Source organism: Bombus pascuorum, chromosome 4, assembly GCF_905332965.1.
Source record: "Bombus pascuorum chromosome 4, iyBomPasc1.1, whole genome shotgun sequence".
In the NCBI taxonomy this organism is placed as follows: Eukaryota; Metazoa; Arthropoda; class Insecta; order Hymenoptera; family Apidae; genus Bombus; species Bombus pascuorum.
In genome coordinates this window covers 2,881,950-2,908,138 of record NC_083491.1, presented here as the reverse complement: position 1 = coordinate 2,908,138, position 26,189 = coordinate 2,881,950, and the positions used below count along the sequence as shown (strand labels likewise).

General features: G+C 37.8%; 2 protein-coding genes across 2 annotated transcripts in view; one reads left to right on the top strand and one right to left on the bottom strand.

The window, feature by feature from the left end:
* The window catches only part of LOC132906526 (protein sprint), a 163,248-nt gene extending 154,741 nt beyond the window's left edge, over window positions 1-8,507 (bottom strand). The window contains exon 1 of the mRNA XM_060958792.1: window positions 8,259-8,507. The gene's annotated coding sequence lies outside the window, so the exon portion shown is untranslated. The remainder of the gene's footprint in view (window positions 1-8,258) is intronic.
* Window positions 8,508-20,007: 11,500 nt separating this feature from the next.
* Window positions 20,008-24,982, top strand: LOC132906083 (uncharacterized). The gene is made up of 11 exons (XM_060957950.1): window positions 20,008-20,160; window positions 20,700-20,775; window positions 20,865-20,953; window positions 21,044-21,155; window positions 21,567-21,649; window positions 23,108-23,200; window positions 23,298-23,379; window positions 23,800-23,888; window positions 24,020-24,131; window positions 24,290-24,357; window positions 24,843-24,982. The coding sequence occupies exons 1-11, from the start codon at window positions 20,095-20,097 to the stop codon at window positions 24,858-24,860; spliced, it is 888 nt and encodes a 295-aa protein (XP_060813933.1). The 5' UTR covers window positions 20,008-20,094; the 3' UTR covers window positions 24,861-24,982.
* The last annotated feature ends 1,207 nt before the right edge of the window (window positions 24,983-26,189 follow it).

The following is a 26,189-nucleotide window of genomic DNA, read 5'->3' as shown; positions in this document are numbered from 1 at the left end:
GCGATTAATGTATTTTAATTGTTGAATAATCCTATAACTATAATATCCGTATCATGTACTACGTGTCTCCAAAATTATTTTTTTCTATTTTTTCCCTTTTCAACACCGTGTACATAACCGATTTTCACATGCCGAAATGAATTTGTCATACTGTTGCGTTGATTACGTAATACAGCTAAAATTAGAGGTACAACGAAACTCCATTTATTTAAACGAAATTTTACTGCTCAAATATTCGTAAATATATTACCGAACTTATTACGCTTGATTAATAAAACGCGTACCTGCCTCCGTTACGTAACAAAGCGAGCAATCGATTCACGGAATATTAACATATGGTTCATTTTCAAAATGACAATGACATAACGCAAAATTTGTAGTTTTCGTACTTGAACAGAAAAAGACCGTAGAGTTCCGTGTGCTTTTAGTGGTAGATTCTTCTAAGAGAACTTGGAATATTCACTACGCGAGGGCAATTGGCTGCATCGTCAGAAAACCATAACAATTCGGAACATTCAAACTCCATAAATTTGTGATTTCTGAGTTACGTGATTGATGCAGTCGATGACTGATATTTTATTTAATACTTACATCATCGATGAACGATATTGCTGCAACTCTTTCGATACTCGCCAATCGAAAAGGGAACAGACGAATCTCCGTGATACGAGAAAGTAACTTCTCGAATTCTTCCAAATATTATTTCTTTATCTACTCGATATTTCGCGACTAAAAATCTCGTTAATACTCTTACTTAATCCAAAGCTAAGAACGTGATTGATAGAACAGAGAACGTTTTAAAATACGCGAAGATTCTGATTTTGTTCCAGTAGCTCTGTCATCGATCGAATAGTACACGTACTATTTAATTGGAAATGATCGTTCCTCGATGAAACTGGTTGAAACTCGAATTATTATTATCAAAGAAACGATCACAGCCGAAGCGTCTAAAAATCAATTCTACACCCTCGTTTCTTGCCCCGCTGATTCTCGTTAATATTCACCGTGAAACTCATTTACTAAACACGTCAGAGTTCTGCGGCGTTCGCCACCTTCTCCGAAAGCAAAAGAAAAGGAAAACGAAGGAGAATCGTCTGACTCGGACGGGGTTGGGTCTTTATTTTCGTCTGGTCGGGGGATTTAATAAAGTCTGGAGCAGGTGTCATTGGCGAGACGCAAAAACGTCAAAAGTGGTAGCAAGCCGTGGAGGTTTCTCTGAAAACCCCAACGTATCCCAACCCCCTACGGTTATTCTCGCGTTCGATTTCGTTCGACGAACAAAGCTGCAGACGATAGAACTGTCGATCAATCCTCCGTCGTAGACGTAATCTCGACATTTTTGCCTCGTTAGAAGTTACTGGGAGGCCGCGTCCAGGATTTCAACGAGAATTCGATGAGACCCTCGCGGGGGTGCGGCTGTGAAAAACGTTCAGACACGCGTCATTGTGCGCGTAAATGGGCGTTTCGCTGGTTCTTCGGCTCAGGTGGTACGTATGAGGATCTTAGAAAAGGGTATTTCAGAGTTTAAATTGAGGGTAGAAATTTGCAAGGTAACTTCAATTGGTATGGTAATATCGGCAACGGGATTTGGAGTTAAGTGGCGGATTTATGAAAGATTGTGAAAAGAGGGCAATGATGAATTTCGATCGTGCTACGATATTAGGTAGCGTCTTAAGAAACGGATGAGACGAAGATGGTGGATTACTTGAGACGAAGATGGTGGATGGCGAATTTTAATTGATACGATACCAAACGCTGTACCGTTCTTTGGAATTAAACAAGAAAGATATTTTGCAAAGTGGGGAGGAAAGAACATCGATCGATTCCGCGTCAGTAACGAGAACTCGAATTAGATGATAGAAATATTTTGCAACGTATAAACGAATGCTAATCGATGTGTCCCAGTACAATGTCTTCGCGCATCGTTCATTTGGAAGGTAGCTTCAATTGGTAAGGTAATATCAGGAACGGGATTTGGAGTTAAGTGGCGGATTTATGAAAGATTGTGAAAAGAGGACAATGATGAATTTCGATCGTGATACGATATTAGGTAGCGTCTTAAGAAACGGATGAGACGAAGATGGTGGATGGCGAATTTTAATTGATAAGATACCAAACGCGGTACTGTTCATTGGAATTAAACAAGAAAGATATTTTGCAAGGTGACGAGGAAAGAACGTCGATCGATTCCGCGTCAGTAACGAGAACTCGAATTAGATGATAGAAATATTTTACAACGTATAAACGAATGCTAATCGACGTGTTCCAGTACAGTGTCTTCGCGCATCGTTCATTTGCAAAATAGCATCAGGATTTGGAGTTAAGTGGCGGATTTATGAAAGATTGTAAAAAGAGGTCAATGATGAATTTCGATCGTGCTACGATATTAGGTAGCGGTTTAATAAACGGATGAGACGAAGGTGGTGGATGGCGAATTTTAATTGATACGATACCAAACGCAGTACTGTTCTTTAGGATTAAACAAGAAAGATATTTTGCAAGGTGGCGAGGAAAGAACGTCGATCGATTCCGCGTCAGTAACGAGAACTCGAATTAGATGATAGAAATATTTTGCAACGTATAAACGAATGCTAATCGATGTGTTCCAGTACAATGTCTTCGCGCATCGTTCATTTGCAAAATAGCATCAGGATTTGGAGTTAAGTGGCGGATTTATGAAAGATTGTAAAAAGAGGGCAATGATGAATTTCGATCGTGCTACGATATTAGATAGCATCTTAAAAAATGGATCAGACGATTAATTTGAAAGTTGGTGCATGGTGAATTTTAATTGATACGATACCAAACGATGTACTGTTCTTTGGAATTAAACAAGAAAGATATTTTGCAAGGTGGCGAGGAAAGAACGTCAATCGATTCCGCGTCAGTAGCGAAAATTCGAGTTAGATGATAGAAACATTTGCTAATCGATGTTTCCCAGTACAATGTCTTCGCGCATCGTTCATTTGGAAGGTAGCTTCAATTGGTAAGGTAATATCAGGAACGGGATTTGGAGTTAAGTGGCGGATTTATGAGAGATTGTAAAAAGAGGGCAATGATGAATTTCGATCGTGCTACGATACTAGATAGCGTTTTAAGAAACGGATGAGACGAAGATGGTGGATTACTTGAGACGAAGATGGTGGATGGCGAATTTTAATTGATAAGATACCAAACGCGGTACTGTTCTTTGGAATTAAACAAGAAAGATATTTTGCAAGGTGACGAGGAAAGAACGTCGATCGATTCCGCGTCAGTAACGAGAACTCGAATTAGATGATAGAAATATTTTGCAACGTATAAACAAATGCTAATCGATGTGTCCCAGTACAATGTCTTCGCGCATCGTTCATTTGGAAGGTAGCTTCAATTGGTAAGGTAATATCAGGAACGGGATTTGGAGTTAAGTGGCGGATTTATGAAAGATTGTGAAAAGAGGGCAATGATGAATTTCGATCGTGCTACGATATTAGGTAGCGGTTTAATAAACGGATGAGACGAAGGTGGTGGATGGCGAATTTTAATTGATACGATACCAAACGCGGTACTGTTCTTTGGAATTAAACAAGAAAGATATTTTGCAAGGTGATGAAGGAAGAACGTCGATCGATTCCGCGTCAGTAGCGAAAATTCGAGTCAGATGATAGAAACATTTGCTAATCGATGTTTCCCAGTGCAATGTCTTCGCGCATCGTTCTCTATTCTCTTATGTTTTTTTCCAAAACTAAGAACATTCCAAGACATCGATTGAAAAATCTAAGCGTAATTCAACGATTGTATACGAAACTTTCTACCACATGAGATACACCGACCAGATACCAATCTCCATTATACTGCCCGATAATCATATTCCACGATCCTGGCCAGAATATCCCCATCAACTTGAGAAATCACTTGCATGCGAAAAAAGAAAGCCCGCCCTCGATACATAGCCCGCAAGTTAATGCGTTTACAGACCTCGAAAATACGAGTCCTCAGCTTGCTTCTCGTAGGGCGAATCTTCCAAGCTACGTACATCAAATGGAAACGCTATATTCCTCCTTCTTCGACGAGGAAGCTCGATCAAACTTCGGTATATCCGACAACGTGCAATTTTCATTGTAAAGCTGCGCGATCGTGCCACGACTTTGTTCCCAATCGCGAAAAATATCAAGCTGTCGCGACGAGTGACCAGGGCCAGGGAAATTTTCGCGTCGCAAACGCTATTAATGGCAACGTCGGCGTCGAGATTCGATTGTAAGGACGAAGAAGGGTCGATTGGGTTATCCAGAGAGATATTAGAATCGCTGGATCCTCGGTTCCTTGCAGAACTTTATGGAATCTTGCGCGAAATTAGATTTCGAACACGAGGAATTGGCGACGATATTCTGGAAAATTTGTTCGCTCTGCTTCCTTAACCCTTTGCACTCCTATGTCGAGTGTGACTCGACGTTAGTTTTATATCTCAAGAGATCAAGTCCCACTCGACATTCTTTCAGTCCCACTTTTTTTCGTGAAACGTGCGAAAGAAAACCAGGATTGCATCCTGGAAATTGTTTCAAGATATATCATACACTTAAAAATTACAAAATACGACAATAGTGTGAATAAAGCTGGTATTTAAGCGAATTTGCTTCTTCCTCTATTTACTTAAATTGTCTTATTTTTTAGTTAAAGTAAATTTCAAATAAAACACTTAAAAGCGTTGGGAGCTGTTGCTAACTAAATTGAAATAAAATTTGGAGTGCAAAGGGCTAGTACAGCGCTATTTAGATTTTGTATCGAAAAGTGCCAGTACGTGTGAACGCTACGGACGACTCACGGTATTTTGAATTTCATTGTCATCTTCTGAATAATTTTTATTGAACAAAACTTGAAATATTTATAAACTAATAATACGCATATATAATAATATAGATGTATTTCATAAAGTAACAAATATGACGAGCGCTATTGAGCCGCTTGTTTCTCTCCGCAATCGATTCAGACACAAGTCTGTTCGGGATTTTTCGACCTTATTTTTTCAATGATCCCTCAAACGGTTAAAATGATACTTTATACGTCGGATATTAGATTACGTATCGGAATATTTGATTTCGATTTGAATTCAAACTTAGTGGCATCCTGTTTCTCAATTTTGTCTCGTCACTCGCTCGTGTAGTTTCTGAAAATTTTCTACGAAACGTCCCTCTTCCCCTTACTTTTGCGGATCTAATAACAAAGTTTGTAACTCTTACGCGTCTAAGTTTCTAAAGTCCTTCTGAAATGTTTACAAAGTTTAAGAGGTTTTTATCCTGGTTTGAGAGAATTCCTACTCGTGAGTGTTAAAAGTGTGTTTCTACGAGAAAAAGGATATGACGGAAACACGATGAACGATCGCGCTATAAAATTAGCCTAAATTGGCTGAACGGCTGAACCCGCATACACCCGTATGTTCGTCGATGGAAACGAGGTTTGACACGCGTCTCGTTCTCTTCTTCTTCTGTATCAGGGAACTTTCAGAAGTTCTTAGACAATAGTCGACCTCCAAATGCTTTCAAATTTTCCTCAACCAAATTAGAAGTTTCCTTGTCGCGATATTACAGAGGCAGCTACTACTGTTTATCGTTTTATTTATTCTCGAAGAAAAGTATCTCGAGGAATTACGATGTAGATGGGTTGAAAAGAAACTTTCTGAAGATTACTTTCCTCGTTGGAATATCACAACAATGCTATTTATTTTTTCGCTCAATCTAAATGGAATTTTCAATGGAAGTTTCAAAGAATTCGAAGCAACGTCTAACGATTCTTCTCACAGAAATTCTAAGATTATCATCGATGAAAAAATAAATTAAAAATGCATAGGAAACGCAGAAGAAAATATTCTCAATATATTCGTTGACTATTATCGTTAGCGAAAAATATTTAATTCTACAGAAAGTCAGCCTCTTATTTCTTAGAAGCAACTTGTTAGAAGAAAATGCAGACGCAAGTCGATCGTTTCGAAACGCCAATCGACCGACTGAATAACATGAAACGGATCGTACGGTCAGCCTGGATGGATCCCGAACCGCATGATCGCAGTGTTTGGTAAACGGTGAGTGTTGATGTAAATTACTATTAATGAAACGAGACGTAACGGTGCAGCATCTAAATTGAAGCAATACGGTTTCTTTATCGTGTGCTGGACGAAAGGGGGAACAGGCAGAGGAGACAGACGAAGCTAAGTAGGCAGTCAGACAGAGTGTTGGTGTGTGAAACGATAAGTTAGCGAGCAACAAGCCCGAATACACTTTTAAAACACGCGCTCCCTTGCCTTACACGCGTATACACTGGGTGATCTTAAATAAAGCGATCCAACATTTCTATTTAAACTTTGCTGCAGTTTACGAATTCGTGTTTCAATTGCGAATCTTATTGCAATCCCGCTATTCTTTCGATCGGTGAAAGTTTTGACGTTTGGAGAAAAACATTTACGTATAATTCAATTATAAAACCAACTACATAACGCTGATATTACACGAAGGCGATCAGGCGAGCGCGAGAGTAGTAGAATGGTGAAAGTCTGCTGGAAAATTGCGGACACACTTCGTGAAACGCATTTGAATGATAAATAGACTGTTGATATTTATGCAAATTCATATGTTGACAAATATTCTTAAAGAAATGGAACTATTGCGAAAAATTTCTTCACATACTGTTCTCATATCGTGAAAGTACTATCAGGTTCTCCGAAAAGTGTCATTCTTTTACAGACACGTCTTTTGCAACGACGCATCTTTGTACAAAATGAAACCTAATCTGTCGAACGTTGTGATCCTTATTTTGGTAGAACAAAATAGATCATACGTAATTCGATGAAATAATAAAACAGAAAATGTTGTGCATACATTATTTCCTTATAAAACGAAGGAAACTTTTCGAACGACCTAATATATTTCGAAGATTTTATACGTTTTTGCATATTACGTGCATTTTCGCGTCTTCAGATTTCCTAATAATAAACCCCGAAAAAAAATCCACGGTTTAATGTTTCGATTTAAATTTCAAGATTGTTACATTTTTACGACTTACAGCTATTAACTTGTCCACTGACTAATTGTTATTCGTCGACAAATTACGGTGCAGAGGAATTCATAAAATAGAAAGACAGACGAAGGAAACGAGTTTTTTTACTATCTCTATCGACCATCCTTGTTCGTGTCAAGCCTACATTCTCAAGAACCTTCTCGAGTACATTTCTCGAGCTCTAAAAACTTGAAACTCGCGTTACACGCGAAACACGCGTCTACCTATCGCCAAATCGATCTGTATTTCGCGCCCGGAGTCTGCGAGCGATTCGTCATTCGCGAGCAATCAGCGTAATTGGCGCCGGGAACTTGAACCGAGAAAGAACAAAAGGCTAACCGTACATCGTACTCTGGCAATAAATAATCGACGATACGAATCGCGGCTGTCCACGAATTCAAAAACCCTGGAAAACCGAGTGGACACGCGTCTCGCGTCTCCTTCTCGTCGAAGAACGAAGGAAGGAATTCCCTGCACGCATCGGCCGTAGTTCCTGCTCCGTTGAATGAATCGTTCCCTTAGTTATGGCAGGCAAAAAAAGGGAAAAAAATACGCAGGCGTGCAGCACCTCGAATTATAGTTACGGTGCCAGCGTACGATGAATCACCGTGCGACCGCGAGTTTTTGAAAGTTCCTGTGAACCGTCGACGATTATTCCTTTTCAAACCCACGCTAATGCCATTTTGTCCATTATTATTGTCCGCATATCTAATACGAGTGTTTCAAATATGTAACGTATGAAACTTTATTATCATATGTATAACAGATAATAAAATAAATATTCTCATGAACAACGAAGCATGCCTATTTAAAGGCAAACTATATTTTTCATTAACCATAAATTTCTTCTATATTTTCTGCCATGTTTTACGTTTATTTTTAATCAAAAGTACAAATATATATTATAATACGATATATATTAGATTGTCCGAAAAGTGTCTTTTGCAAATACGTCTTTTACAACGATGTCTTTATACAAACACTTTATTTTGTAGAATAGATCATACGTAATTCGATAAAATAATATAAAACGGAAAATACTGTGTATCCATTATTTCCTTATAAAACGAAAGAAACTTTTCGGACGACCTAATACGATATATAAACACGTGTAGAGTTTATATGGAAATGTAGAAATACCAAATATAAACAAGGAGATTAAAACGATACAAATGTAAAATCAATTACTAAATTAGAAAAAAAAACAAATGATTAAATTATTCTCAACGTACCTAGAGCACACGTGCATCAACAGCCACGCTCTCGATCAATGAAAAGTTTCCCAAAAAAATCTCTAATGGCTGAAACACCGAGGCACGCGTAGAAGATGGAAAAAAAAGAAAAGAGAAACGGCACAGAAGTTAGAAACGACGGGGTGGAACGCTTTTTTCCGTTTGTTCACGTGGCGAGACACCGAAGACGCGCGCCGTCTCACACTTCTCAAAGTACGCGCGTCACCGACTTCGCTCGAGCACGGCCACCGAGACACTGAACCACAGTCCTTGCCCTCGAAAACGCTCAGGTGGCCCGTCTGCAATGTAAACAGGGAGGCTTTGTTGCGATCCACATCGTTCTCCTCCGTTTTCTTTTCATTCCCCTAATTTCTCATCTTTTCAAAAAATCTTCCACCATTTACATTTTCGACGTGGCAGTATAACATACGGCTATACTCCTTGACCTGTTTCCTTTGATCGCCGGTTTTTTTCACACAAGTACATTCCGTTGGTGCAAGAGTCGATTAGAATGGGAAAGGTGATCGAGTTTCTTTTAGAAGGAAGAGTGAAAGTATGGCGACAGGTGATATCGAGGAATTTCGTGTGTGAGATAATTGACCGAGGTGAATGGAAAGTGGATGTAAATTACATCTCGTAAACACGAAACTACCCTAAAACGTTCGATTCTTTGCTCCAGGTATCTTAAGATTCGAAACGAAAGAAAATTTTGAAATTTGATTATTCTCTTTCTGTCAACGTTGTTCAAAATATTTACTAGACAGCCCGTAAATTGGAATTTAATGCTACCATATAGGACAATTTATCCGACTCTCTGAATATTCTTTCAACGATATTTCATACTAAATATCGATGTGAAAAATCGACAGACATAGTGGAACGTGCGTTATGCCACGATATCTCGTTTCGATATATTAAATCGAGACTTCTGTTATAGCAGCATGTCGCTTTATACGTTTCGTACAAACGCTAGTAAATGTTACGTTAATAAAATTACATTTTTCAAACGACTCTACTCTTACTTGTTTTCACGTTACGGTATACGATTCTTCGGTATAGTATTAACAGGATTACGCGTGGGTGTAGTATCGCAGTGTTAATAGGAAGCAGAGAATCGATATTTTAGGTGGCAGAAAATATTCTTTTGAACGACGTGCCAACTGGTAAACGATATACATTCGAAGGGTCCTCCTCGGTAAACGTCCTCCTCGTCACTAATTTATACAGACGACATAAAATATGGCGTTTGAAAATGATGTCCGGGTATAGTTTGTAGGAAGTAATATTCACAAACTCACTTTGCCACTATTACCAACTCACTGAATATTCCTTATTACAATTATCTATTATTATAGCGATGAATGCACTAATGAAATATTATATGCAAACAATTCTCTCTACTTTATTTTACAGATAATATTCAAACACAATTAGAAAACGTATTAATTACCTATACCGACAATGAATAATTCATCACTGAAAAATCCAAAGCACCAAGGTCACTAAAATTACCTATACGACAATTACATTCATTTCCTCGTCTCTCGACTGTTCTAATTAAGGATCGCGATATATTAAGAGTAATAATCGTAGCGAGGAATAAAAGAAAGAGAAGAGAAAATCACTGAGAAAAGAATGGAAAGAGGCGCGAATTATAGAACGTCGCGGCGTCGATCCAGACGAATTTAACGATGCGCCAGGGAAGAAGACGACCAGAGAAAGACTCCAGCACCACTGGTTGCGGCATTAACATCATCATCGCCATCAACCTCCTCTTCGTCACCACCACCACCAAGCATTTGCCAGCGGTACTGGCAGCGGCGCTGACAACGGTGCCCTTAAAGCCTGTCTACTTTCACGCAGCTCGTGCGTACGACCTACTCGAGCGTAAACAGTAATAATTTGTTGTTTCGTGGTTGTTAAACTCTCTCGAGAGGCGTAAACGAGAATGTGGAGTACGTGAGAATAAGAAACGAGGATATGGCGATGGCAAAATAGAAGTATCACGAGGCGGAATAATTTCGTATGGTTGGAAATGCGTTCGCCGTTTTCTATTAATAAGTTAGCAGTCGGCGATACACGGTCTTCGAGTTATTTAGAATAGTCGTGAGATCGTGGTTACGGGGTAGATGATCGATGGGAATAATTAAAAGTTGAGGAAGTTATCGCCGTAAGATTGAATCGAGTAGAAATTGTTCGACGTAGGCTGCCGTTTCGTAAGATTACGAATGCTACGAACTTTCGATCGGCTTGTCAATTGATTTCCAAGTTTTCTTATTAAAGGGAGGAAAAATTAAATAGTCCTTCAAAAATCGTCCATCTTCCATCTTAAATTCCGTCTTGAGAGAGTAAAAGTCGGAGCAAAATTTCGCACGGCGGGGTAACTTTTGTCGCGTCACCTTACCGCGAGATTCGACGCGGACAGCCCGCGTGGAACATCAAAAATATAGAGGAAAGATGGTTGAAAAGAGAGACAGGCAGAGGGACTCGCGTTTCGCCGGCCGCTGAATCATGCAGCTAAAATATACCGAGTGTACGTTTCGTACTCTCCGACATGGGTACGTAGTCATTGAAAAAAGGAACGAACAGAGTTCCAGCTGTTTATTAATAAACGAGCCTTGCGGTTGAAGCCGTTCGCCGCCGTACAAGAAGAAGATCAGCCATGCAACAGGGAATAAAATCGGGCAGAGAGAAATTCTCGTCACGAACGAGGAACCAACACTATGAACGTGATTGATCGTTCCGCGAGAATGGATGGTTTTGTGTTTGAATTAAAAACGCTAACTCTGGATTGGTTGCGATTTTTACTCGTTTTCATGGTACGATGATGAAAAGAAAGACAGATATAAAGGAAATTTTATCGCAAAATGTTCTCTCAACGTGTTAGTTTCGCCTCTGACTATCGAAACGGAGCTCGAATTTTTGAACAATTAAGAAAAATTAAAAAAAAAGTAATAGTTCTTTGAAAGTGAGATTACGTAACGATGACAGGCGAGTAGTTATCTCTATAAATTTCTATCTTATTGAGAGGAGAATTTTATCGTTCCAAATGCAACTCAGGTTTCTTCCCAGCAATTCTAAAAGACGTTATTTACAAAACAGCTGAAAGGAAATTAAAGAAAGGAAGCATCTACGTGAAAATATAACGGTGATTGTTTGATTTAGAGAAACAGATGATTTGTGGGAACACCTGAAAGAAGGATTGCGGCAAGTTCCAAATATATCGCTAATTAAGTGCAAAAAAAGAAAGACAGTAATTGCAATCGCAGTTTCCATCGGACGTCTTTGTTCCTTTGTTCGCAGAACTATTTACAATTAAGAAAATTACGACATCGTAAGGACATGTACCGCATGATCTTTGTAATTTCTTGAAAAATGTTTAAAAAATCTTCCAAGTGATATATATAAAATGTACATCTGTTCCAATTTTACGTCTAATATTATTTAAAAAATATCAAAATAATTATCTTACTTTAATAATGTTTCTAATGGAAACAATGAGATTCCAACCAATGGAATAAAACAGAAAAGTATTATTTTACAAATTATATATCGATCGTCCGGTTTAATTACAGGGATGCTTAAAATGTCCGTTATATAGACGCAAATTACTATCAAAATTGTTCGATCGGTTACATCACTCGGAAAAGATCATTTTCGTCGAAATTGCTCGTTAATTAATAAAATGAAGCAATACTATTATCATTAACCGTGCTATCGTGTACGAGTAACTACATGTTACTCCGAATGCTTATTACACGTTGCCGAAGAGCGTATTATGGTTGCGTAATCCATTGACGAAGTAATATTTTACGTTCGACCAATCATAGTATTGCGTAATGGAACGTAATTTATATCGTCCTAAACTCTTAAACATTGTTTGTCGGTTTCTTCGTTCTATCTTCGTTATCGCTAAGTGACAGAAAAGTCGTTTAAAAAATTGTAAACGAAGTATATCGTTTAAAATTCGCATTCGACGATACCTCGTAATCAAAATATTCTCTTTCCGATAAAACTTTAAAACACGTAGAAAAGTTTCATTACGAGAGAAATACAGTTAAATAAAAAAATGTGCAATGGGAAAAATTTTAACGATTAAAGAAACAGAATTTTAGATTGACAACTATCGAAGAAAACTCCATTTAAACGTTTCAACTAACGTTCCATCGATCATGTTTGTCATATCGATCGATCTTCGTGTTATATTCCACGTAATAAAAAGTAACTTTTCTCTGTTATTTTTAGCCCCGCGTTAGAAGGATTTTTCGATTAAGAAATGATCCATCTAACAGGTTCAACCGTAATTTATTCTCGATAAATTCTACCTGCCTGAACCTAACATCCCGGAAGACTACCGTCTACGCTCTGTCATAAATTAGGTCCAACGAATGACTCCATTTGATCAGGAAAGGTAAAAGCCGGCTCGTGAACGCGTAATACGGTTACGCCTGTGCAGTCGACAGCAATTAAATCAAAAAACGATCCTCCGTCGCTAATTGCCGAGTGTCACGCTTCATTACGGGTCACCTTTGTTCTCCCCATCCAGTACAATCCCCTTTATTTGAATGAAGCGTAATCGATTGGTCGTAATATCGCGAGGATTCCGCGGCCTAACGCAATCAAAGTCCCTCCTCGGGCTATAATTTATATAAATCGACACGACTGTTAGCATAATTAGATATCAGGAAGGAATTGTCGAATCTGTGTAAACGTTTGTTTATAGCGATAGAGTTTATATCAACGACAAACTGTGAATATCTATGCGAACTTAAAAATTGGATAAATCAGATTCATAGATAGATTAGGTACAGATTGGATTTAGAAATAACAATCGTATCTTATAAGCAATAATAGTTTTTAAATTGGATTCAGAGATATAGATTAGACAGGAATATAAAATGATAAAAAGCGATTGATGAAAATTGTCGTTATTTCTGTATTCAGAGGTAGGATCATAATAGCTATTATTTTATTCTTTGGATAAATAAATCTATCACACCGTTCTGAGCCGAAAAACCTTTATTGCACTTCCTTACATGGACTAGGGATAACAACGAAAGAACATCTTATACCCATCGATTAAACCTATCGATTGTATCTAGAACTATCTTCTAGTTCTACTAACTCACCTCGTCATTTTCAACAAAAATAATTCTGAATGAAAATCGTCGTGAACGTCGTATACGTATTAGGTTGTCCAAAAAGTGTCTTTCTCTCGCAAACGTGTTTTTTACAACAGTGCACCTTCGTACAAACGTGAAATCAAGTCTGTGAAATGTCGCGATGTTCATCTCGACAGAAGAAAATGGATCGTACGTAATTCGATAAAATAATATAAAACAAAAAACATTGTGCGTTTATTATTTCCTCATACAACGAAAGAAACTTTTCGCGCAACCTAATACATGCCACGTATTTACGTTCCATCGTGTTTCCAAGATATTTGCCGTGCGTTTGGACTCGTTTCGATGGAAGCAGAGCGTTATGCAATTTGTTAACACGCAGATAGGCCGTATAATTTCTAAGCGTGAAACTAGCCGAGTCATGCGGGGTTAGGTTGGGGTTAGACCTGGTTCGAGATTCGAAGTGCAGTTTGTTTAATAGGAAAATATACGATTGTTGGTCAAAAAATCGATGGAAGAGGGAAGCGTGGCTTCACGGCGAAGATTATTTCGAGAGCAACGATTTCTGTTTGTTTATCGTCAAATGGACGTGGCTCGCTCGAAACTCACAGGAAGCGGATACGATTAGCTCTGTTCGCGTGTGTGTCAGCGCTCGAGAAAATAGACAGCGATACCGCGAGTCCAATTCATTTTCTTTTCTAGCTGATTTCCTACTTTTCTGTTAGAAATATTTTAACACAGGAGAAATCCGTTATCAGTTATCGATTTATGTCGATTTTTCACAATATAGATTTTGTTTATCGATTTGAAGCTCTTGAGGTTATTAGATGTATGTGAATACAAAGGAACGCGTGGATAAATTGTAAGGTAGAAAATATATATTTTGAATGCTAACGTGTAAGTACAAAGTTCGGAATACAATTGAGCTGATCCAGATCCGCAGTGTTACCCTATGACTGAAAAATCCTGGAGCCAACGTTGCACGTGTACCGTTTATGGTTTGCCTTCGACGCGGTCTTTTGTCTACGCGCTATCGATGGCTTCAGTGTTTGAGAAAGCTAAAGACCAGATGTAGAGTTTTCTTAGAAGTGATGACCACTTCGACAGAAGCAAATACGTAGATCGTTCGATTATTTGGCGAAGAGACAAATTTGCAAGAGAGGAAGCAAGAAATTTTGCGGGACTAGATACGTGGTACGATGATGAGAAATTGCAAACTGTCTTGTTAGAACGCGTGCGATAAATTTGTTTATTGTAAAGTTTGGGCTAAGAATAACGACAATTGGAGTTAGAAATAGGTATATTTGTAAAAATTCCTAAAATTAAAGATAAGAACATCGTGGAACTGGAGCTAAGACTAAGAATAAACGCACTTAGAAACCGATTTGTAATATTTGTAACATTTACGACAGGTATACTACTAAAATATGAGATAAAAATAAACGCATATGAAGTTAGAGAAATAGTAAACGATCTTTCGAGATTAATGATATCATCACGTTATACAATATCTTGTATGGACTATACCGGAGACGTAATACGATGGTTCAGGGGAATTGCTGATCCTCGAAAATGGCCGAAGATCGTTTCGAGAATCCTAAATCTCCGTTAGTAACCAGAGAAAACGCTGATCCTGAAAATTTCTTGATGGTCGTTCCAACAACCCTAAATCTTTGTTAGTGGTCTAGAAAACTGCTGAACTTTACAATCTGCTGGAGACCCCTACCAGAATTTTAAGAGATATCACTTACATCTTTCAATAAATTGACACCATTGTTTATCAAACGTAAGATATTCGTGTTACAAATACAAAGAACACCCAAATTTATTTCACATCTCACTTTCTTTGACAAATGAAACTTGCAATCTCTGAGGAGCGATTACTTTTATTTTATACGTATCGTATAAATAACTTCTTGTTCATAATAAATTTTCCTTGCAAAATTTCAATTTCCTGCAACATCATATCTATAGTCTGGACAAGTTAGAAAAGAATAAAACTTTTCCTACTAAAATTGAAACGGAGAATCCACATTGTTCGGAGTGAAAATAGAGGTTGGAACTGGAACGATCGCACGAACCGGTAACACGACTTATTCTTTCCATCGGTTTAACATCGCAACAAGAATCGGTAGATTAAACGTTCTGCCCGCGATAGAGGGGAAACGAGTTTGTGAGTCACATCGTGTGCCGGAAGTGTGGCGATATCTCCGGGGCCCGACCTTTTTCGCCCCTTCTCCCTTCTATCGGTGAACATTGCGTCGAGGTCATCGAAAACGTCTTCGCGAACCATAATTTCCATTACAAATCGAAACCATATGACCGGTGGCTACGAGAAGTATCGATACTACGCTAATTGTACTTATTATACCATGTATAATTAATTAATCAAGTACAAATATATCTGTATCGTTTACTACCCTATGACTACAAAAATTATCATACCATTAAAACGAAGCATAGAACTTAATACGAAGAAACTCTTCATTGAAAAATAAGGCTATGTGCCAATATCTTTTGTAAGCACCGTGTGTATCAATTCGTATATCAGGCCAGGCATACATCCGCTTTTATCGTTACGGATCACGCTATCGTATAAAATCGATATATATTTTCCAAGGAAAGAAAAATTACCTAACGTTGCAACCCCAACAAAGACGAACAACCCCATACTCCATTTCCGCTGCGAGACTGTCAAAGGTCGTGATTGCGAATAAGCAGGCAAAAGACGCGAGAAGCGAGTTTCGAGAGGCCACTCTGATCACGAAGAACGAAGGGCAAATGTATCTTTTTCTTTTTTCTCTTTATTCCCTTCGAAGGGTCTTCTACGTGGAACAGAGGGAGGTTGGACTAAAAGCACGAGCCACAATTTGCTTGGAATTTTGCGGCAGAAAGTAAGTTGCCCGAATCAGAGCCGACTGAAAGCTAATTCAGGCAAGCTCGGGGTCCCCGGTACTGTGAAGTTTAATTGAAAGGTAATTAGCATGACAAAGGGCAGCCTTTAATCGCGACGGGGCACGCGATTAATTTATTACGCAGTCGCGAGTCTCTCGGCTGGTGATCGCCACGTTTCGAAAACGTATCGACACAGTTCATTTATCGCGTGCTCGTTCCTTTTTCTTCGGCCACACGTTTATACGCCTCTCAATTTGGCGGCGATGTTGATGCAACAATGTGACGCACTGTCGCCAGGAATACGGCCTGGCCATTTTATGCGAATACCTTTCAAATGAAAGCGATATCTTTTTAAGAGCGAGATTCGCGCCTTCCAGACGGAGAGAGCTTCTCGTTTTTTACGTTTATAAATTCTTTGAAATGTTTTTCATTATATAAAGAGGTTAAATGTTAACCTTTTTCACAATCCGAGATTTACGAGACTCGCATTACATACGTAGGTTCTCGAACTTTTTAATATTCCCAATTTTAAATATCGGGATCTTTTATTATTAATATCGTCTATCGATTTATTTATCGGCTTTCTAATCTTTCAAATTACATCTCCCGCTTCGTCGTCTACGTTCTACGTAATACATGATCGTAGTAAAACGGAACATCCTAAATTGTTTGTTGAAATTGAGAACATGAGTTCGTGCTCGCCATCCATATGCAGACACGCTAGTTACAATAAATAGTAATTAAAAGATAGTTCTAGATACGATCGATACGTTTAAGATGTTCCTTTGTTTTTATATGCTAGTCCATGTAAGAAAGTGTAATAAGGATTTTTCTGATGATAGATCTATCCAAAGACTAAAATAATAGCTATTGTGATTCTTCCTCTGAATACAGAAATAACAACATTATTAAATAAACGCAGGCCAAAGCGAACCGACTTACCAGACGATATCGAACCTTTTCAGCCATCTCTATACATCGTCGCAAGCTGAACGCGTTATTATAATTCTGGACGAAGCAGCGACCTATCGACAAGACGTTCGTTACGCAACTCGCCGTGAAACGCGGTTATTACCGTTAATTAAAGGCGCTTAATTAGGGCGGCGTCGCAGAGGTCACGTTATTCTCATGACTCGTCCGACGTGATTCTCTAACACGCCCTTCCCTTTCCGTAATTCGTAACATCGCTGCCCCGTTTCTTGCTCACCGTTGCGTCCTTCTTTTTTTCGCTCTTCGCCCTTCGCTTCCGCGTTCTTATTTCCCCGTTGTTTATATTACGGAAGAAGCTAGTTTTGTTGCACGCGACCGTCGTTAACGCCCGCGAACAATCAGACACCGTTTTCTTTTATCGTTCAACCCTCTCTAGCGAACCGACTGGGCTTGGCGAGATTGCTGTTCCGTAGGAAGCAATTTTGGCCTCGTGGAGCCAAAAGATTCTCACGATGCTCGTTTCACATTGTTCGTTTTCGCGTTTCGATTGTTCGATTATTATCGTGAACAGCACTTCAGCGATGGATGTTCTGCGATCCGATGAACTCGTTCTTCTGAAAATCCTTAATTCATACCTCCACCGTTGTTCGTAAGTATCAGAACATTTGCTTTATACAAATTAGCAGACTGCGGATATTTGTCCATTTATGGAAAATTCAAAGATGCAAAAATATACATACAACGCAGATGAGATATAAAAATATACAAAGGTATAATACTTAACGAGTAAAAGATATTCGTGTCTACGTGCTGTCTGTATAATTACGTTCCTAAAAATATCAATTTCTATCGGCATGCACAATTTAATTATTAGGTAATCAATTATTATGTAAAGTTGTCCACGTATATGGATATAGGTAACATATTGACATTCTTCACGCTCTAAAATCGAACGTGTCCATGAATAGCGGAGAAAGTCCACGTTATGATATCGCGGATCGTTGTTCGGAAACGAGCACGCGGTGTCCAGATGTGGGTGAAGGAAGGCCGGTATTGCGCGATTGGATTCCATCGGTTCGATTCGATGTCACCGTCTGACGAAATTTTGTTGTTACACGTGTACAAGTATTTTTAGTTTACGAGGCAAGACGCGGATATGATATCGTGGAATTAGGTCCATCCCACGGAGAACCTTCCTCCTTCTCTTTCATATTTTCATCAAATTAGAAACATAAACGTCCCGCGTTGTCGCGTTTCTCTTAATTTCTAATTTTTTTTTTTTTTTTTTTTAAGTTTCTCTCAATTTGATAATAAATGTATCGCCATCTGCTAATGATATTAAATCAATTGACAAGAGCAAGATACACGTACAAATATTTTTTTTAAGTCGAACATAAATCTACGAAATCTATGAAAGCTTTTAAATTGATCCTTTCAAACACTCTGATAATTCTAGCGTTAAAATCCTTAAAATCCCTGGAATTCTTTTGTTATTCAAATTCAAAAGCAAAATTTCGCATCTCATCGACGGTAACATATACATTTCCAATGAATTTCATCGCACTCGATCTACGAACTCTTAAAGAGGAGCCAGAATATCCTGGCAAAAGCCATCGTCTCTTCAAAAGCCAGGTTTTCTATAGTCGCTCGCACCAAAAGAGAAAAGAAAAACGAAGAAATGAACATCGAAAAGGACATGAAGAGGAATTCCTCTCGAAATTCGTTGGAGTATACGACGATCAGGTGGAAACGAATCGCCGAGGAGATCGTGTCGAGAGGGTGGAAAAAAATGTAATTATCGAACCGGCGAAGAGTAGCCCCACGAACTAATGGCCGCGGGGATGGCGGCGCTTTCTGGCCAGATGCTCCTGTTTTAAGGGTGTCTCTCGAGATACAAGGGTTCGACATTAACGCCGAGTCTTCGGTCGGCGAAGGGAGCTGCAGACAAAGCGAACGACCGGCCAAAACTTGCTTCGTACAAGTTGGAGCGTGCAAACCGCACAGAGCGGGTGTGGGGCTCGAGATAGTGCAGTGGCTGGCATGATCGAGCCTGTGATTGTTACCGTAAACTATAATGGAATAATTTGTCGGTAGTTTTGCCATGGAAGCTCGCTAAAAAGTTTTTAAATTACGATTGTCGAAATATATCGAATTTTTGAATAAATACAAGGATGTGGTCGTAGGTATCGGGTTGTCCCAAAAGTCTTTTTCTTTTTATACGGAATTAGTAGATGCACGGTATGTTTTGTTTTATATTATTTTATTAAATTATGTATGATCCATTTTGTAGTAATAGAACAAAAGTGGGTCATATGTAATTCAATAAAGTAATATAAAAGAAAAAATGCTATGCATCTATCGTTTCCTCATAAAACGAAAGAAACCTTTCGGAGGGCCTAATATTTAATATAATATCTGCTCGTTCTGCGAAGAAATTATCTAGCTTCTACTCTTTCTCGAAAGATAAACGATATTTTCCACGATAATCTTACATTTTTAACTAGGAAATTAGAGTGAAAAAGGAAATCGTATCGAATCATTGCGGAAAGAACAAGACGGTAAAAGATTATTTCGTTCGAGGGAGTTGAAACTCGTCGAGAAGATAATTCAGTGGTTGGAAACGCTGCTTAACTCGCGTTACATAAAGTCAGCGAGTTTATCATCAAGTCGAAAAAGACCATGTTTTTCTATCGTAATTTCCTAGCGAATATCAAATTATCAAATTATCTGATATTGAACAAAAGTCATCGCATATGACTTACGAAACGTTAGAGCAGAAAGGTTTATAAGAGAAAGACTAGGCGAGTAAGTCTTCAGTCGCTTGGTCCTGGAAAAAGGCTTCGCTTTAATATTCGTTTTCATTTCCTTTTCTATTTAAAAATTCGAATATGCATGTGAAATTTTTACTTGTCGCAATGTTGTTCGCGTTCGTGGCGTGGAAACCAGCAGAAAGTGTACGTTTCTTTAATTTTAATTGAAGAATACATTTGGCTGAGTATTAGTGAAAATATTAATTTTTCAGCGATCCAGCAATTTTGTTCGCTGGAATAATGGCAATTAGATAAAAGTGATAAATAGTTTTCGAAAGATATTTCTCGAACGAATATTCTCCGAAATATTTTACCATTCGATATTCGACATACTTTTCCGCGATTTAGAAATTAAAAAGCTTCATTTAAATACCAAAGTATTAAAGTATTAACAGATTTAGATATTTGAAATTTTAAAAATAAAAATATTCCGGTAACCTGATCGTCCAAAGGGTTAGACATGTGAAAATTTAATAAAATTGTATGGTAACAAATTCATCGTCAAAATGACGAATAGTTCTTGGAAATCGTGGTTCATTGTCGCTATTCGGGAGCTTAGGATAATGTACCATAGTGCGTTGTTAGAAATAAAATCAGAAAATTCTCAACACGTGTCATTATGTATTAAAAGTTAAAAGGAAAGAAAACTGACAACAGAATGTAAATTATTCCATGAACTTTAGGCCACTGCCGAACAAATGGACAAAATGGCAAGGAGTCTTCGCAGGTCTTGTTTGCAAAAAATCGATATATCAGAAGGTAAGTAAAGAATAACACAGAATTCGATCAAATAGAAGAAAATTAGATCGTTGACAGTTTCTTCTGTATTTCTATGGAAATTTATTTAGATAAAGTGGAGGGGATGCGAAGAGGTGAATTTCCAGAAGATCCAAATCTGAAGTGCTATACGAATTGCATTATGAAATTAGTTCGAACCGTAAATACAAAATGAAATAATATCTTTAATATTAAGATTGCCCGCTGGAAGATCGATTAATCGACATTTTTGATCCGTTTGTTTGTCTAGTTTAAAAATGGCAATATCGATTTTGCTATGGTGATCAAACAAGTAGAACTTTCGATGACGCCGGAAGAAGCAGCCGTAATGAAGGAAGCCATACTGAAATGTAGTCATATGGGTAAGGCAAATTAGTAAATACTCGAACATTTGCTCGTTCAAAACAAGCAAATAGATTTTTAATATTTCAAAAAGAACTCTAGCAGACATTTAATCATATAAATATCAACAACGATTCTTTCATAATTTTTCCAAATTTAGAAAATTTGTCAACAATAAAAAAGTATAATTGGAGCCGAAATGATCGACAATTAAAAAAAAGTTGGTTTCTTACAAAGAAATTTACAAAACCATCGACAGCTTCGAATCACCGTATTCGTGTAAAGATATTGTAGAAAAATTCCAATAATTTATTGCTTTTTGAATCGAGGTTCGATCGCTTTAGAAACTTTTCAGACGCACCATATTTTTTTTTTTTTATATATGAAAGAAGTTAAAGCTTCCACCTAAACTTTGTTCCATTTATACGCAGAATACACCGGTGATGAATGCCAGAAATCATACACGTTCGTAAAATGCACCTACGACACGAATCCGGCAAAGTTTTTCTTTCCTTAACAAACGACATTCACGACAAACTGTACCATCTTTCGAAGAGGCGCCGTGCAAATTTATCAAATTGCAAACCTACGATCGCGAGGTCGATAGAAGGAGCGAGCCACCGATAACGTGTACGAATACTTTACTTATTTTGAGCTGTAATTTTCTTAAATTTAGTAAGACGTTATATAATATGATCGTAAAGTTTAAGAAATATTTTAGGTTGACGTTAATTTTGCAATGAAAATAATGTTAGCGATTTACAGTACTGTGTTATTATACTTTCTTATATTGTTAGATTATAGATAATTAAATATCCGATTTTTAACAATTCATACTTGCGCTGAATCCTAAGAAAAGGATACGTTTATATATCCTTTTCGTATGTACGTAAATGTTAAAGATGCATAAACGAGAAAATCAACTATCTGAAAGATGAAGATATTTGTTGAAGGCGATAAAATTCGATATTTTATACGTTACGATCTAATATCGTATTGTATCAAACATTCGCAATAAAATAGCGTGCAAGTATAACGTAGCAATCATTAATCTCCAGATTTCAAGTTAGAGCAAGATTTCAATAAATTATGCGAGACGGTTTCTATTTAAAAACTTCGTTCTCTTCTCGGGAAAGTTTTAACCGTTTTAGTGCCAGGAATTTTTAAGAATTCGTGTCGGATTGTGCCATGTAGCGCGATAGCGCTTCGTACATTTATTTGCGAGAAATGTGCGCTGCTTTCTTTTTTTGTTTATACAAGTGGTTTACGATTATTTGAAAAAACAGTAATTACGAGAGGAAATTCTGATCTGACTCTCGACGAGCTACAGTTCGCTACAGTATGCAAACAGCGCGATCGCGCTGCGTGGCGCTAAAACGGTTAAACAGCGTTGTAGTGACTCATCGTTATTAATAAGACACGATTATATTCGTAAAATTTGGAACCAATCTGAAATCGATAATATATGACAATCACAGATACTTATATGTGTGAATTTCGTTGATAAATTAATCGGGCAAGAGAGTCCTCGTACAAAACTGGAAAAGAAAAATTAGAAGCAAAGAACACAAAATCAGAGAAAAAAGAAGTAACTCGCTAAAAGAGGTACTCTCAGGACACGATCCAGCATCGTTAATGAAAATACGACGCAGAATGATTTCATATTTGCGACGTAATCCATTACGTGACGGAAACACTCTTCCCTTTCCGACGTAGTCTGAGTTTCCGAAGATGCTACACGGAAAGTGCAGGTTGCACATTAATTATTAGTCGGCAGGGTAATTACGGGTCGAGCTTCGTGCAACACCCACAAAATGCAAAAATTGTTCCTTCTCCTGCTGCGACCATCGACTATAAAAGGGAGTGTACGATCATATTGCGAATCCACGTGCGCTATTTCTTCGTGGTTCGAATTATCGAGAAGCCAGCGAAGTTGATTCGAACCATCAACGAGGAAGAGGAAGAAGAATAAATTTGGTACAAGTCAAACAGGATGAAGGGGGTCGGCGTTTGCCTGCTGGTCTCGTTGATGCTTGTCTTGCTGGCGATCAAAGATACAGAGAGCGTGAGTTTGATCGATCGATTCTTCCTATTCGAAGCTATAATTCGCCTGAATGTGTATATTATACACACGGACTTTGGACTTTCTTTTACGCGTACAGAAAAAGATGAACCTCGACGAACTGAAGAAGTCCATCAAGAACTTGAGGAAGCCTTGCAGCAAGAAGAACGACACCCCTAAAGGTATTTTTCGATGCTACTTTTTTCCATTTGCAAGGATGGCTGTGGTATTTGATCAAATGTTTTTAAACGAGCAAGAGGTAGTCTTCGTGATTTGTGGACACAATTGGTTGTGCAGACGTTCGATGATGATTCGATGGGAAATATAATCGAAATTAATGTATCATTCTTTGATTCGAGATTCTATGTTATTTGACATTTTTGATAGTTCTTTCTTATTTTTAACTTTTACTTTAAGTTTAAGTTTATCGTTGAACGTTAAAGGCTATCTATTTATCGTGGACGAAAATTCGTCCCGTGCGAATTTTGTTTCAATTCTGTTCGCCTTGATGATTAATTTCGAAAATAAACAAAGTGTAGGTACAATTTCTTGGTAACAGCTTTCAAGAATGAATAATAAACTCTTTGATGATTTACATACAGAGCTTCTAGACGGTCAACATAACGGTGAATTCCCAAAAGACGAGAAGTTGATGTGCTATATGAAATGCGTCCTGACACAAACTAAAGCTGTAAGTGAAATTTCTCAATTTCCTTTTTTTTTTTAAATCAATGGTCAGAAAGTTAGTCGTCAATTCACAATAATGAACGTTATATCTTTTAAATTAACAAGATGGAAAAATACGTTTGCTTTCTTCGTTAGATGAAGGGCGACGAAATCATGTGGGATTTCTTTGTGAAGAACGCTCGTGTTATGATCCTCGACGAATATTTTCCACGCATTACACATTTAGTCGAAACGTGTAAAAACGAAGGCAAGTTGATAATCAATGGCATAAGCAATCGATTCGATAACACCGTTTTAAACAAATATTTAAAGCAATAATTTCTCCAGCGTATTATTAATAACACAGTATTAATAAGAAATTATTTATATCTTTTTGCGTTCGTTATTTGTAATTTTCATTTGCAGTGACGGCTACGGACGGGTGCGAAGCTGCATGGCAATTTAGCATATGCACCTATGCAACAGATTCGGAGGTGATTTTTAATTACGATTACGCCGGAAACAATAACTTGAGTGCAGTAATTCATCTTAGATCGATCTCTCGAAAAAGAGCTTAGAACCTTACCGATTTTACGTAATAATTGGAATTTTGCACAAAATCCCTCTGACATTTTTGGATTATAGACAAGAGATACGTTTGTACGGAAGTAAAGCGAAATACGATCTCTTCGAAAGATTCCTATCGCTACTTTTCAAAATTTCGTTATTTTACAGTGAAAAATAACGAGAGATCGTAGAATATTTCATTGTTAAAACGATATGAATGACAATGTACGGACAAACGTGATTCAAGTTGCGGCAGCATTTTCGAAGCTGCTTTCAGAATCTTTGAAACAATTTTATAAATTACTCGCAGCTAGAAATTCCAAATATTTCACATTTTCCTTATCACGTCGGTCATTAAAAAACTTGCAAGTTATCGATAAGTAATTTTAAATATTTGTAAAATCTGTTACAGCTTTATATAATACCGTGAACAACTCGTTAATGGCGGACTCACAAGATCATCGAAGAACCAAGAGAAATTTCCAATCGCAATCACCTCGACATCGTCATCTCCGTTATCGTCGTCGTAGTAGTCGAAACGTAGCAGTGTGTAGACATAATCGAAACAAACCACAATGCAGAAGGGTTTAAACTATCCAAGTCTTATTCTATAATCGATCATCGATCGATGATATCATGGGTCTGGGAGCGTACTGATGATACGTCAGCTATTTGTCTAGAAAAATTAACTTTCGAAGTTGACTGAGTTCTTGAACGATACGATTCGATAACTTAAGAAAATGTTATTGTATGTAAAATAATATTTAATTCTTATATTATAAAAGCGTTGTTTCCTCTGTCTTTGATATTACGTTAATTATTGATAAAAATATTCCCCGAAATGAATATTTTCCGAAAAAATATAGCTACGTTCGATAAAATAATAAAAACTGGATGAAAATAATTAAACGAACAAATTTACTCGTAGAGTGATAAATATATCACGAAATAACTGTATTATTACCCGATATTCCCCACGTTTCTTCCAACTCTTCGTTTCTAATTAATCTGTCTAAAAGAAACTCTCCGCTTCCACCTCGTAATCTTCAAAACCCATCACGAGACACCAATACAATTTACATAACGTTTCTAAACAATTGTCCACGACTTTTGATTATACGAACCTGCTCCTAGCAACCGTGTAATTAAGACAATCATATTGCAATTAAAAGATTCTCTTGAGGTTACATACAGTATTGCATAGAACAGAAAGATTATTATCAGTTATTCGATATCGAGCTACCTGTGCGCAACGCTTAACTCACGATGGGATGAAATATCGGACCGATTTTACAACTTTATGACGGTGCACTGGCAAGATTTATCTTGCACGCCCGTAGCTACACGGTCTCATTCGAGCAGACAAATTTATAGTTGGTTGCTCGAATCGATGAAATATTTTGATCGTTCTAAGATGGAGCCGATTTCCGCGGTTTAAACTTCCTCCTGTTACGACGTTAATAACGCTCGGATTAATTCAAGGCCGTCCGTCATCCGCCTTTGATCGAAGGAAAAACCCAATCCGGTTATTCTAATAGTTTGTCGAACTAGTTCCGAATCTTCCTGTCGATGTTTCAGTTCGAAAGATCTTAATTCTTGCAAATAAGTTCCGTTGCTGTTAAAAGTTGGACTAACTGATGTAAAACGACGATCCTTATCTGTGACTTCGATGCACTCGTTCTGGAAAAAGATGGCTTTCTTCGTTGCAAGAAATTTATCAGGCTTTAGCTTCTCTTACACGTTAATACCATACGTTATG